Raw genomic sequence first — 13,067 nt, forward strand, 5'->3', positions numbered from 1 at the left:
ATATGTTTTGTGCTTACCATGGGAAAAGAAATCAAGTCTCATATGCATGCAAATTTACAAAGCTCCTCATAAGTAAAGGGAAGATAGTCTCTGCTGATTAATAGAGGTTCAAAAACATTAGTGTCAAAATACACTGTGATGCACCACACAAGGCATGGAGGAGCTCAGTATGTCAGGGTGCTGCTCCCGCCCTTTATAGAAAATATAGAAAATAGGTGCAGGAGTAGGCCATTCGGCCCTTCGAGCCTGCACCGCCATTTATTATGATCATGGCTGATCATTCAACTCAGAACCCTGCACCAGCCTTCCCTCCATACCCTCTGATCCCCCTAGCCACAAGGGCCATATCTAACTCCCTCTTAAATATAGCCAATGAACTGGCCGCAACCGTTTCCTGTGGCAGAGAATTCCACAGATTTACCACTCTGTGTGAAGAAGTTTTTCCTAATCTCAGTCCTAAAAGGCTTCGCCTTTATCCTCAAACTGTGACCCCTCGTTCTGGACTTCCCCAACATCGGGAACAATCTTCCTGCATCTAGCCTGTCCAATCCCTTTAGGATTTTATACGTTTCAATCAGATCCCCCCTCAATCTTCTAAATTCCAACGAGTACAAGCCCAGTTCATCCAGTCTTTCTTCATATGAAAGTCCTGCCATCCCAGGAATCAATCTGGTGAACCTCCTCTGTACTCCCTCTATGGCAAGGATGTCTTTCCTCAGATTAGGGGACCAAAACTGCACACAATACTCCAGGTGTGGTCTCACCAAGGCCTTGTACAACTGCAGTAGTACCTCCCTGCTCCTGTACTCAAATCCTCTCGCTATAAATGCCAGCATACCATTCGCCTTTTTCACCGCCTGCTGTACCTGCATGCCCACTTTCAATGACTGGTGTATGACACCCAGGTCTTGTTGCACCTCCCCTTTTCCTAATCGGCCACCATTCAGATAATAATCTGTTTTCCTATTTTTGCCACCAAAGTGGATAACTTCACATTTATCCACATTAAATTGCATCTGCCATGAACTTGCCCACTCACCCAACCTATCCAAGTCACCCTGCATACTCTTAGCATTCTCCTCACAGTCAACACTGCCGCCCAGCTTCGTGTCATCCGCAAACTTGGAGATGCTGCATTTAATTCCCTCATCCAAGTCATTAATATATATTGTAAACAACTGGGGTCCCAGCACTGAGCCTTGCGGTACCCCACTAGTCACTGCCTGCCATTCTGAAAAGGTTCCATTTATTCCCACTCTTTGCTTCCTGTCTGCTAACCAATTCTCTATCCACATCAATACCTTACCCCCAATACCGTGTGCTTTAAGTTTGCACACTAATCTCCTGTGTGGGACTTTGTCAAAACCCTTTTGAAAATCCAAATATACCACATCCACTGGTTCTCCCCTATCCACTCTACTAGTTACATCCTCAAAAAATTCTATGAGATTCGTCAGACATGATTTTCCTTTCACAAATCCATGCTGACTTTGTCCGATGATTTCACCGCTTTCCAAATGTGCTGTTATCACATCTTTGATAACTGACTCCAGCAGTTTCCCCACCACTGACGTTAGGCTAATCGGTCTATAATTCCCCGGTTTCTCTCTCCCTCCTTTTTTAAAAAGTGGGGTTACATTAGCCACCCTCCAATCCTCAGGAACTAGTCCAGAATCTAACGAGTTTTGAAAAATTCTCACTAATGCATCCACTATTTCTTGGGCTACTTCCTTAAGCACTCTGGGATGCAGACCATCTGGCCCTGGGGATTTATCTGCCTTTAATCCCTTCAATTTACCTAACACCACTTCCCTACTAACATGTATTTCGCTCAGTTTCTCCATCTCACTGGACCCTCTGTCCCCTACTATTTCTGGAAGATTATTTATGTCCTCCTCAGTGAAGACAGAACCAAAGTAATTATTCAATTGGTCTGCCATGTCCTTGCTCCCCATAATCAATTCACCTGTTTCTGTCTGTAGGGGACCTACATTTGTCTTTATCAGTCTTTTCCTTTTTACATATCTATAAAAGCTTTTACAGTCAGTTTTTATGTTCCCTGCCAGTTTTCTCTCATAATCTTTTTTCCCCTTCCTAATTAAGCCCTTTGTCCTCCTCTGCTGAACTCTGAATTTCTCCCAGTCCTCAGGTGAGCCACTTTTTCTGGCTAATTTGTATGCTTCTTCTTTGGAATTGATACTATCCCTAATTTCTCTTGTCAGCCACGGGTGCACTACCTTCCTTGATTTATTCTTTTGCCAAACTGGGATGAACAATTGTTGTCGTTCATCCATGCAACCTTTAAATGCTTGCCATTGCATATCCACCGTCAATCCTTTAAGTGTCATTTGCCAGTCTATCTTAGCTAATTCACATCTCATACCTTCAAAGTTACCCCTCTTTAAGTTCAGAACCTTTGTTTCTGAATTAACTATGTCACTCTCCATCCTAATGAAGAATTCCACCATATTATGGTCACTCTTACCCAAGGGGCCTCTCATGACAAGATTGCTAATTAACCCTTCCTCATTGCTCAAAACCCAGTCTAGAATAGCCTGCTCTCTAGTTGATTCCTCGACATGTTGGTTCAAAAAACCATCCCGCATACATTCCAAGAAATCCTCTTCCTCAGCACCTTTACCAATTTGGTTCACCCAATCTACATGTAGACTGAAGTCACCCATTATAACTGCTGTTCCTTTATTGCACACATTTCTAATTTCCTGTTTAATACCATCCTCGACCTCACTACTATTGTTAGGTGGCCTGTACACAACTCCCACCTGCGTTTTCTGCCCCTTAGTGTTATGTGTTGTTTGGGTGGAGTACGCCCACAACTCCAGCATCTGCAGTCCCTTGTGGCCACAGTATGATGCAAGCAGGGCAGAGCTGAAAAGCACAGAAAGGTATCAAACCAATCACCAACATTGAGAGGAGTGTCACTCTGGTAATATTCAGCCTATTGGTTAGATTAGCATTGAAATATTATGTGGCTCCTCTGGCTTACCCGGTTTAAGAAGGGCAATATGAAGCATGCATTAAAACGCAGAAAATCTTAGGTTCATTAGCTGTGAGGAAGGATTTGAAATGTCATTCTACAGGAGTGGAATGACAAGAGAAAACATGAGAGATCTTTTATGTGAAAGGGAGAAAATACCTTCTTGTCAGTAATGCAAGATCAACAACATCATTTAATGTATGAGGAGTGGGGTTTTAGAAACTTCATGAGATTGTCTGTGGCAAGGCATTTCATACTTCAACAATATTATGACAGAGACCAGAATACCTTTTAAGGGAAAGTCAGTAATTTCTCAAATCAGATGATACAGGGCTATTGAATCTTAAGGATTGTGCTGTTAATCAGTGACTGTTCTCCCACATACATGCCAGTCTAATTTGCATGGTGAACATTTATTGTTCTGGGTAATAATTCCAAACATTACACACTCAAGGAGTAAGTTATGAAATAGACAATGATCTCTAGAAAATGCTCTCATTTGAACAGACTACTATAGCTACAAAATAAGGAAAAATTCGGTAGATACAAGGGGGATTAGAAGGAAATTTAATGTAGGTATTCAAAATTACAAAGTAAATCAATTCCTTTGATAGACAAAGTAATGAGAGATTGATCTTATTGGCAGTTGCCAATGGGAGCAGATTGGAGGCATCATCAGATGAACCAAGAAGCAACTGAGGATACTTGTTTTGTGCAGGAAGTGATGATGACCTGGAATGTGCAGATCAAACAGGTATTGGATCCAGATTCAACAGCAATATTGTAAAAGAAAAGCAATAAATCCAGCTGCAGAAAATTACAGGGCTTTGGGGAAAAGCCAGGGAAGTAGAACTAAAGGGATATTTACTTCATGAAAAGCCCATTACAGGCATAAAGAGATGGATGGCTTCCTCCTGTGTGTTAGATTATGACAATAAAATACTAGCCTGGCTTCAAACAAATTGAGAAAGGCAGGTGACTCCCTCAGAATTTCTTTTCATTTGATGTTAAACCCTTGAGTACATTTCTAGCACCACCTTTTTTTTCCAGCATCTGTTGTTCTCGTTGAATGCAAAATCATAATGACCATCACTACAGAAAAAAAGATCTTGAAGAAGAGTACAAATTAGTGATGCAGGGTGAGTGTTGGGCATACATCTGGGCAAGACCAGAGCCAGTCCCTGCAGTAGGCCTGGCTGCTCTAACCTTGGAACACACTTACTGATGGCAGAGGATGATTAACATGATGAGGGGTTGGGAGTGAGTCTGAAGGAGTGCATAGTTTTTCATTCATGGGTGTTATTACTGAAATGAAAACAATATTTCCAAGAGATTTTAAATGCTTTAAAATAAGTTAGAACACTCAAGATCAGTTTAAAAGGACATGTGAATGATCCTTCAAGATTCAACATTCAATGGACGTTTAAATGTTGTCTGCCGAAGTCGTGTCTCAGACTTAGTTGGTTTTAGGTCTGAAGGAATGGTTTTAAGGACAGCATGGGGATGTCAGGAGTCATGAGTCAGGTTAGGGTTTAGGAAGGGATGAGGGAGAGTTAGAGGTCAGGGGTAGAGTCACAGGCAGGTTTGAACACTCCACAGTTGAAGGACAGCAATTCCAGAGGTCGGGTCGACAGGTGCTGAGGATGGAGATCAGTGACCTGTGATAGTTCGGGAGTCCAGGGTTGGAGGTCTGTATATCCACAAGTCGAAGGCCAGGGACTGGAGGTTCAGAGGCAAACTGTTCTGGGTTGGAGGCTTGTCTGTGCATGTGAGTGCGTGGGAGGGTGGGTAAGGGAGTTGTTTTGTTTTTGTTGTGTTGTTTTGGGCATGCTATGTCGGCACTGGAATGTGTGGTGATTAATTCATTAGCTCCATTTCATATCAGAGAAATGTATACAATATGCACCTTGAAATTCTTTTTCTTTGCAGACATCCACAAAAACTGTCATAAGGTGGGCATTGATGGCGGACCCAAATGCAAGACAGAGACACTGAAGTGCTAGCAACAGGACTCGACTAGAGCTGGGACAAGAACACAGACTTAGACTACGACATTGGCTAGGCAAGCGGGACCAGGACAAAGAACTGGGTACAGGTGCCCCCCATTTTTCAAACATTCGCTTTACGACACCTCGCTGTTATGAAGGACCTACATTAGTTACCTGTTTTCGCTAACAGAAGGTGTTTTCATTGTTACGAAGAAAGGCAGCGTGCGCCCTGAGCAGGGCGCTCCTCCCCCAGAACTGCATTCTAGCCGGCATTGCTTAAACACATGCCTGAAAGCATCTGTGCTTTATGTCAATTTATTTTGAGCATCCATTAGCAAAGTGAGCTCCAAGGTATTGGAAAAGCCTAGAAGAGCTCGTAAGGGTGTTACACTTAGTGTAAAACTAGACAGAATAAGCGTTTCGATCGTGGTGAACGAAGTAAGGGCAAAGTGAGTTGGCTTGTGGAAGTTGACGAAGATGATGTTGAAGAGGTTTTGGCATCCCATGACCAAGAACTGATAGATGAAGAGCTGATGCAATTGGAAGAGGAAAGGATAACAATCGAATCCGAATGCAGTAGCGAACGGACTGAAAGTGAAGTTGTCCAGGAACTGAACATGAAGCAACTGTGTGAGACTTTCGCTGCAATTGACAACAATGATTGCAGAAAAATACAACTTTAATTTTGAAAGGGTACGTAGGTTTAGGGCATATTTGCAGGATGGTTTGAGTGCTTGCAAAGAACTGTACGATAGAAAAATGCGCGAGGCTAAGCAGTCAAGCATACTGTCGGTTTTCAAGCCTTCCACATCAACCACAGCAGATGGCGAACCTCGACCTTCGACATCGAGGCAGGCAGACATAGAAGATGACCTGCCTGCCCTGATGGAAACAGACGATGATGAGATGACACCCCAGTGTCCCACCACCCCAACCTCCGATGACTCAGCCTAAAACACCATCATAGTGTGCTCGCTGTCTTCCTGATTCCGGTAAGTGAAACTACACTGTACATACATTATTTCTACTTTATATAGGCTGTGTATTTTTATGTGTTATTTAGTATGATTTGGCAGCTTCATAGCTTAAAGGTTACTGGAGCAAGTGTTTCTGCCGAGAGCGCTTGCACCCAGTGTTTCTGCTGAGAGCGCTCGCATGAGATTTTCGCTACGGTGGTGGACAGTACAGCAATGATTGCAGAAAAGAATTTCTACTTTATATAGGCTGTGTATTTATCATATCATTCCTGCTTTTACTATATGTTACTGTTATTTTAGGACGTGTTATTTGGCATGAATTAGGTGGTTATTTTTTGGGTCTGCGAATGCTCACAAATTTTTCCCATATAAATAAATGGTAATTGCTTCTTCACTTTACGATATTCCAGCTTACGAACCATTTCATAGGAATGCTCTACCTTCATATGGCAGGGGAAACCTGTGTTAGGAGCCTGCGCTTGGACTCCGAGCCGGAGACTGGACAAGGACCCAGAACCTGGGTCTTGACTCGGGCTCGGACGCCGGAACTAGGCAAGGACATGACGTGGCTATAGGACAGGACGTGGCTTGGGTACTTCATGGCTTGGGTACTCTGAGGTGAGGACAAGACGAGGCTTGGGTTTGGACTCCAAACCAGAGACTGGACAAGGACCCAGAACCTGGGTCTTGACTCAGGCTCGGACTCTGGATCTAGGCGAAGACATGACATGGTCTTGGGAGACAGAACTAGGCGAGGCTACAGGACAGAATGAGAGACACCCTGGGCAAGGCAAGGGAACTCCAGCACAGGACGAAGCACATGGACAGGACGAGGCACATGAAGCCTTGACTTGGTACTCAGGAACAGCCGAGTCTTGGACTTGGGACGACAGAAAACTTAGAACCTTGGACTTGGGATGACAGGAACACAGAACACAGAGCCTTGGTCTTGGGAGACAGGAATGTAGAACACAGGGCCGGGACCCTTCCTTGGGAACAGGACATAGGGCTGGGACTCATACACAGAACACAGAGAGACAATATTCAACACAAGGTAGTGGCAAACGGCCAGACCTACCTAGCAAAGGTGTGGACACAGAGACAGTTCCAAACAACGATAAACAGTTCCTTATCTAGACACAGCAAGGCTCCAGTCTTGCTCCAGCAGTAGAACTTGATAGCGATACAGGCATGTCTTCAGCCAAGGCTTCAGGCAGAGGCTGCAGGCAAGGCCTCAGGAGGAAGGTGAAGGTGAAGGTGAAGGGAAGGGCACAGTCTAGCCTCAGGGTAATGGCAAAGACAGCATGGCTTACCCAACAGAGGCAAAGACAGGATACTGACAAGATGAACCAACACCCACACTTGCAACCAGGGCCACTTATATTCCCAGCCACAAGATGAGCATCAGGTGCCTATGATTAAGCCCAACTGAAACAAGGGACAGTTGGAAGACCTGGAATCCAGAGACCACAGACTGGACTGTGAACTGGAACACGGACTTTACGGACCGGACCATGACAAAAACAGAAGAGTGCCCTAAAGAATGAGTGACAGTTCAAATGTTAGAACCCAAAGCCCCCTTATAACCCCTCCCATGCACAAGCAGCAGCAAAGTAATGACCCTCCTCCACCCCTACCCACTTCAGCAAAATGGGATCAGCACTCTCCACCCACCAAGAGTGCAATAGCAAGGCCCCCAATAAAGGCCATGATCTGCAGTACAACAAAACTAATTGTTCACCCAACAATTTGATATGCTGCAGGCTCTCTCTCCCCCTCAAAAAGGGAAAGAGAGGTGTTCCCTTTCACAGCGAGAGGGGAGACAACAAAACAACTCGCTGATTCAAGGTGTTAAAAAATCTATTGTGCCACTTTTTTTCTCCCGAGTTCTATGAGCTGAGAATTGGCAACAATCTCTCACCCACCAACGAGGGGGAGAGGGAGGGAAGGGGAGGTGGGGGGGGGAGGGGGACGGGGAGGAAGGGAGGGAGAGAGAGGGAGAGAGAGAGAGAAAAAACACAACTTGCCGAGTACAGAGCCTTCGACAGCTGAATCAAAAGACCAAGTATGAGGAATAATTTTGCTGCAGACCTTGATCGGTAAAAGCAGTTGGTTAGGAAGTCTGGGTAAATCTCATTAAGGTTCATCTTTGTATATATTAATCTTGTGTGGAAGAACTTGACAAACTAGCAATCCCATGAAATTCATCGGGGGAAAATGAAAAATGTATTCCTTGACATTCATGTGTATTAAAGAAGTTTAAAGTATTGACAATTCCCCAATACCTTATACTTTATACTTTATTGTCACCAAACAATTGGTACTAAAACGTACAATCATCACAGCGATATTTGATTCTGCGCTTCCCACTCCCTGGATTACAAATATTAAATATTAAAATTATTAAAAATAGTAAAAATCAGTAAATATTAAAAATTTAAATTATAAATCATAAATAGAAAATAGAAAAATGGAAAGTAAGGTAGTGCAAAAAAACCGTGAGGCGGGTCTTGATATCTGGAGGGTACGGCCCAGATCCGGGTCAGGATCCGTTCAGCAGTCTTATCACAGTTGGAAAGAAGCTGTTCCCAAATCTGGCCTTACGAGTCTTCAAGCTCCTGAGCCTTCTCCCGGAGGGAAGAGGGTCGAAAAAGTGTGTTGGCTGGGTGGGTCGTGTCCTTGATTATCCTGGCAGCACTGCTCCGACAGCATGCGGTGTAAAGTGAGTCCACGGACAAAAGATTGGTTTGTGTGATGTGCTGCGTTGTGTTCACGATCTTCTGCAGCTTCTTTCGGTCTTGGACAGGACAACTTCCATACCAGGTTGTGATGCACCCTAGAAGAATGCTTTCTACGGTGCATCTATAAAAATTAGTGAGGGTTTTAGGGGACAGGCCAAATTTCTTTAGTTTTCTCAGGAAGTAAAGGTGCTGGTGGGTCTCCTTGGCAGTGAACTCTGCTTGGTTGGACCAAGTCAGGTCATTTGTGATATTGACCCCGAGGAACTTGAAGCTTTTGACCTGTTCCACTTGCGCACCACCGATGTAAATTGGGTCGTGCGGTCTGCTACTCCTTCTTAAGTCAACAACCAATTCCTTCGTCTTGCTGACGTTGAAGGAGAAGTTATTGTCTTCGCACCATGCCACCAGGTTCTTAATTTCCTCTCTGTACTCAAACTCATCATTACCCGAGATACGGCCTACAATTGTTGTGTCATCAGCAAACTTATATATTGAGTTTGATGGAAACTTGGCTACACAATCATGGGTGTACAGTGAGTACAGCAGGGGGCTGAGTACACAGCCTGGTGGGGCACCTGTGCTCAGAGTGATTGTAGAGGAGAGCTTGTCCCCTAATGGGATTTATGTAACAGAATGCTTCTAATTAAAGAAAAGTTTGTGCTTTCATCATATATTAGGCAGGGCAAAGTAAACTGTGTGCTTTCAATGTACTTTTAGTTTCTTGGATCCTGCCTGACCCATTCAATTCTTCCAGCAGTTTTTTTTTTGTTTTATGTTCAGCAGTAGATTTGTTTGGACATTACAGAACAGCAGTTAAAGACTGAACAGATCAATGAACCAATGCACTAGTGTATAAGATTGATGGTATTTAAAGCTTTATATTCTTGCATTTATTTGCCTTTCTAGCAGAAAATAGCAACCATAAACACAAAAGATTCTGCAGGTGCTGGAATCACTCAAAATGTTGGAGGAACTCAGCAGGTCAGGAAGCATCTAAGGACGGGCATAAATAGTTGATGTTTTGGGCTGAGACCCTTCATCAGGAGTTCCTCAGGTGTTTTTTTGAATTGCTCCTGTTGAAACTCTGAAGCCTCCCCATTCCTTCTCCGGTGATATGTATGTTTGTATGTTTGAAGTAACACATATTAAACTGGTATCTGTTGGGAAAAATTAGAATAGCCATTCAACACAAATTAAAATCTATTATTCTTTATTAAATACAATGTAATTTTCATAATACCTATTTTGTAGATTTGGAAAGAAACAGCGTTTCCTCAGTTTATGCATTTCCAAAAATGCCAAAACAAACTGAGAATCTTCTCCAAGTGTGTTGACAATCTTTGTCAAATTATTTATTTAACTAGGCAGTGGCTGTTCGGGTAATTTTTTGAGAACACTAATACATCTCCAGAGCGCTCTTTGTGTTCTGTTTAACCGCTTGAATTTGTTACACAGACATTGATTTTCAAGATTTGGAGGGGAGCAGTGCAGATCCAGAGGCAGCCGTGATTCTGTTAAACATTCATTGGAAAGAACGATTTCATCAAATAAAACAGAAGGTCTGGGACAATGACTGTCACATGCTTGTATGTTGCTGCTCTCATACCTTGTGGTTGCACTATGAATTTAGAATACATGATTAATTTATCACCTATGAGTTTTGTTGAATGCTTGGCAAGTTACTTAAATCAGGGGTCCCCAACCTTTTTTGCACCGTAGACCAGTTTAATATTGACAATATTCTTGTGGACTGGCCGACAGTTGTTTAAGTAGGGTTGCCAACTTTCTCACTCCCAAATAAGGGACAAAAGTAGCAGTCAAATACTCGTGTTTACCCCGAGAAAGACTACCATGACCATGAAGCCTTGCGCGGGCACCTGTGTGCGCATGTGTGTACGTGCCGATTTTTTTCTAAAAATTGGTTTTGGCTTAATCTTCCTGATTCTGTTAAGTGAAACTACACTGTACATGCATTATTTCTACTTTATATAGGCTGTGTATTTATCATATCATTCCTGCTTTTACTATATGTTAGTGTTATTTTAGGTTTTCTGCGTTATCTGGTATGATTTGGTAGGTTATTTCAAGTTCAAAAGTGTGTGACAGGGAATGAGGAAAGGTGCAGCTGACTCTTATCGTTTCATATCGCCAAATCATATCATTCCCTCGCAGCCCGGTAGCACATGCTTTGTGGTTGGGGACCACTGACTTAAGTTATTTGGAAATGTAATCATAAGTAATGAACATTTCCCTAAGAATGTTCAGGTCAGATTGCATCAACTTCCTCAACATCCAAAGTATCTTTAATTTGCATTCAAAATAAAAACACACAAAATTTATTGTGCTTCAAAACATCTAACCTCAATACACCTCTCAACTCTATGATGCATGAGATTTATGATATGCGTTCAAATTTTCTGCAGCATGTTTTGTCCTCCAATTAAATTGTCAACAGATTGAGATGTTACACTGTTTTCCATGAATACGTATTGAAAGCTTACTTGTGCTGAGATTAGTTCTGAAAGTGTTGCAAATTATCAAAAGAAAACCCTCTAAAGCTGATTATTTGTGAGAAAATTGAATTACGATTTATTTAAATATTTGGGAATAGTTCTTCCCTTCAACAACCTTATAGCAACTGCATTGCATGGATGTAAGTTTGAGAGTCAAGAATCTTCTCTAATTATTGGTTTTCACTTCAGTTGATCAGACTTAGCTGAACTTCTACTGAAACTGGGGTTCCCAACCTTTGTTTTATGCCCTTGACCAATACCATTAAGCAAGGGATCTGCGGACCCCAGATTGGAAAGTCCTGTACTGGGAAAGTTGTTCTGCAGTTAAGTGTGTAGTCCATTTTAAAAAAAAAATGGCTCTTTGAGATGAACTGGAAATGGGAAAGTAATGATATGTATATTAAAATGCTGGCTGGTGGTGTAGTTGCATCCACACCGGACTTCGAAGCGAATGGTCCCGGGTTCAAATCTGGTCAGCTGCTCGTGTGCTTTCCATCTGTGCTTGGTTGAGTGTTGAGCTAGCAACTCGGCCTTGTGAAAAACACTAAACAAATAGCAAGGATGCTGCCTGATGTGCCACAAGCCGCAGAGAAGAACAAGTAAAAAGTGTATTAAAATGGAGCAAAATGAGGATGCAGCTTGATTGGAAGGAATTGGAGGACTCAATGTCTTTGGCCTCAATCACTGAAGAAAGTAGAAAGTAATAAAAAAAAAATCCTAGGGTATTTCTCCAGAAATTACTTGAGGGATTAGAATACATACTTCATCTTCTGAGTTGTAAGAACTTTAAAAATTTTAAAGTTGGGGTAATTGACAGGAGTTGCAGAAATTGAAAACATTAAGCACCCAGATTTAAATTCCAGTAATAATTATATTCCATTTTAGGTATCTGTAGGGTAACATAATTGTGGAAATGTACATAATTCACAACCACCAACATTGAGCTGGAGTTTCACTTAAGGAGGCTGGTCTGACGCGATGAAATAATTATGTAAAGTGTTTTTAGTGCACTTTGAGTTCATTTTTTGTGGTGTTCAATAAATGAGTTGCTATGGCTTTTCTGAAACATAAACACCTTCACTGTTTTATTGGTGAAAACCTACATATATCATAATTAGACAATGTACTTCAACATCATGCAGGAAGAATCATTTTTATACTACAGTGATTAAATTAAAGTGATTTACTATATAATTGCAGCATTAGCTGGGACATTTGAATGTGAGCCTATTGTGCGTGCACTGAACAGGGTTCTGAAGAGAAAGCTTTGGACTTCTCTGTTGAGGACGCACACATGTGGTTAAGCCAGCCTGTTTATTAGTTTTCATCAGGTGACTAGAATGGAACTGAATGCTAAATCAAGTTTGGAAAGAATCACATAGTCAATGGAACAAAGAATAGCAAAAAGCCTTTAATTTATCACATCTCCAAAATGTACTAAATACTTTGTTATCTACAGAACAAATACTATATTTTTTTTATTCAATAGAAGATGAAAGAGCGCTGTTTTAATGGTTTTCCTCCTCTAGCCGGGGTTTTTTTGAAGAATCATTCTCCCTGATGAAATAATCTGCCAGTTCACGAAGCGCTTTATAACGGTGAGATATTGTATTCTTCAGAGCTTTCGGCATTTCTGCATATCTGGCGAAGATTCAATGAAAACAAAGATCACAACTGTGTAAGTTTCAAAGTATGTACGATAATTATCCAGAGATCAGAAATAAAACTACTAGTTTGATAAACTAAAAAAAAACATTTGATCACTTACGTCTGGTCGAAGTTGTCAGGCTGAAAACAAGGATCCCAACCAAAGTCTCTGGGTCCCCGAGGATCAACTATTTTGCCCTAAA

The 13,067-nt window shown here is 42.1% G+C and overlaps 1 protein-coding gene across 1 annotated transcript in view; it reads right to left on the reverse strand.

The window, feature by feature from the left end:
* Window positions 1–12,603: 12,603 nt before the first annotated feature.
* The window catches only part of itpa (inosine triphosphatase (nucleoside triphosphate pyrophosphatase)), a 33,429-nt gene continuing 32,965 nt past the window's right edge, over window positions 12,604–13,067 (reverse strand). The window contains exons 7-8 of the mRNA XM_072274258.1: window positions 12,986–13,062; window positions 12,604–12,858 (exon numbers count right to left, since the gene is read on the reverse strand). Of these exons, the coding sequence (XP_072130359.1) occupies window positions 12,726–12,858; window positions 12,986–13,062 (210 nt within the window). The 3' untranslated portion in view covers window positions 12,604–12,725. The remainder of the gene's footprint in view (window positions 12,859–12,985; window positions 13,063–13,067) is intronic.

Source organism: Mobula birostris, chromosome 12 (assembly GCF_030028105.1).
Source record: "Mobula birostris isolate sMobBir1 chromosome 12, sMobBir1.hap1, whole genome shotgun sequence".
In the NCBI taxonomy this organism is placed as follows: Eukaryota; Metazoa; Chordata; class Chondrichthyes; order Myliobatiformes; family Myliobatidae; genus Mobula; species Mobula birostris.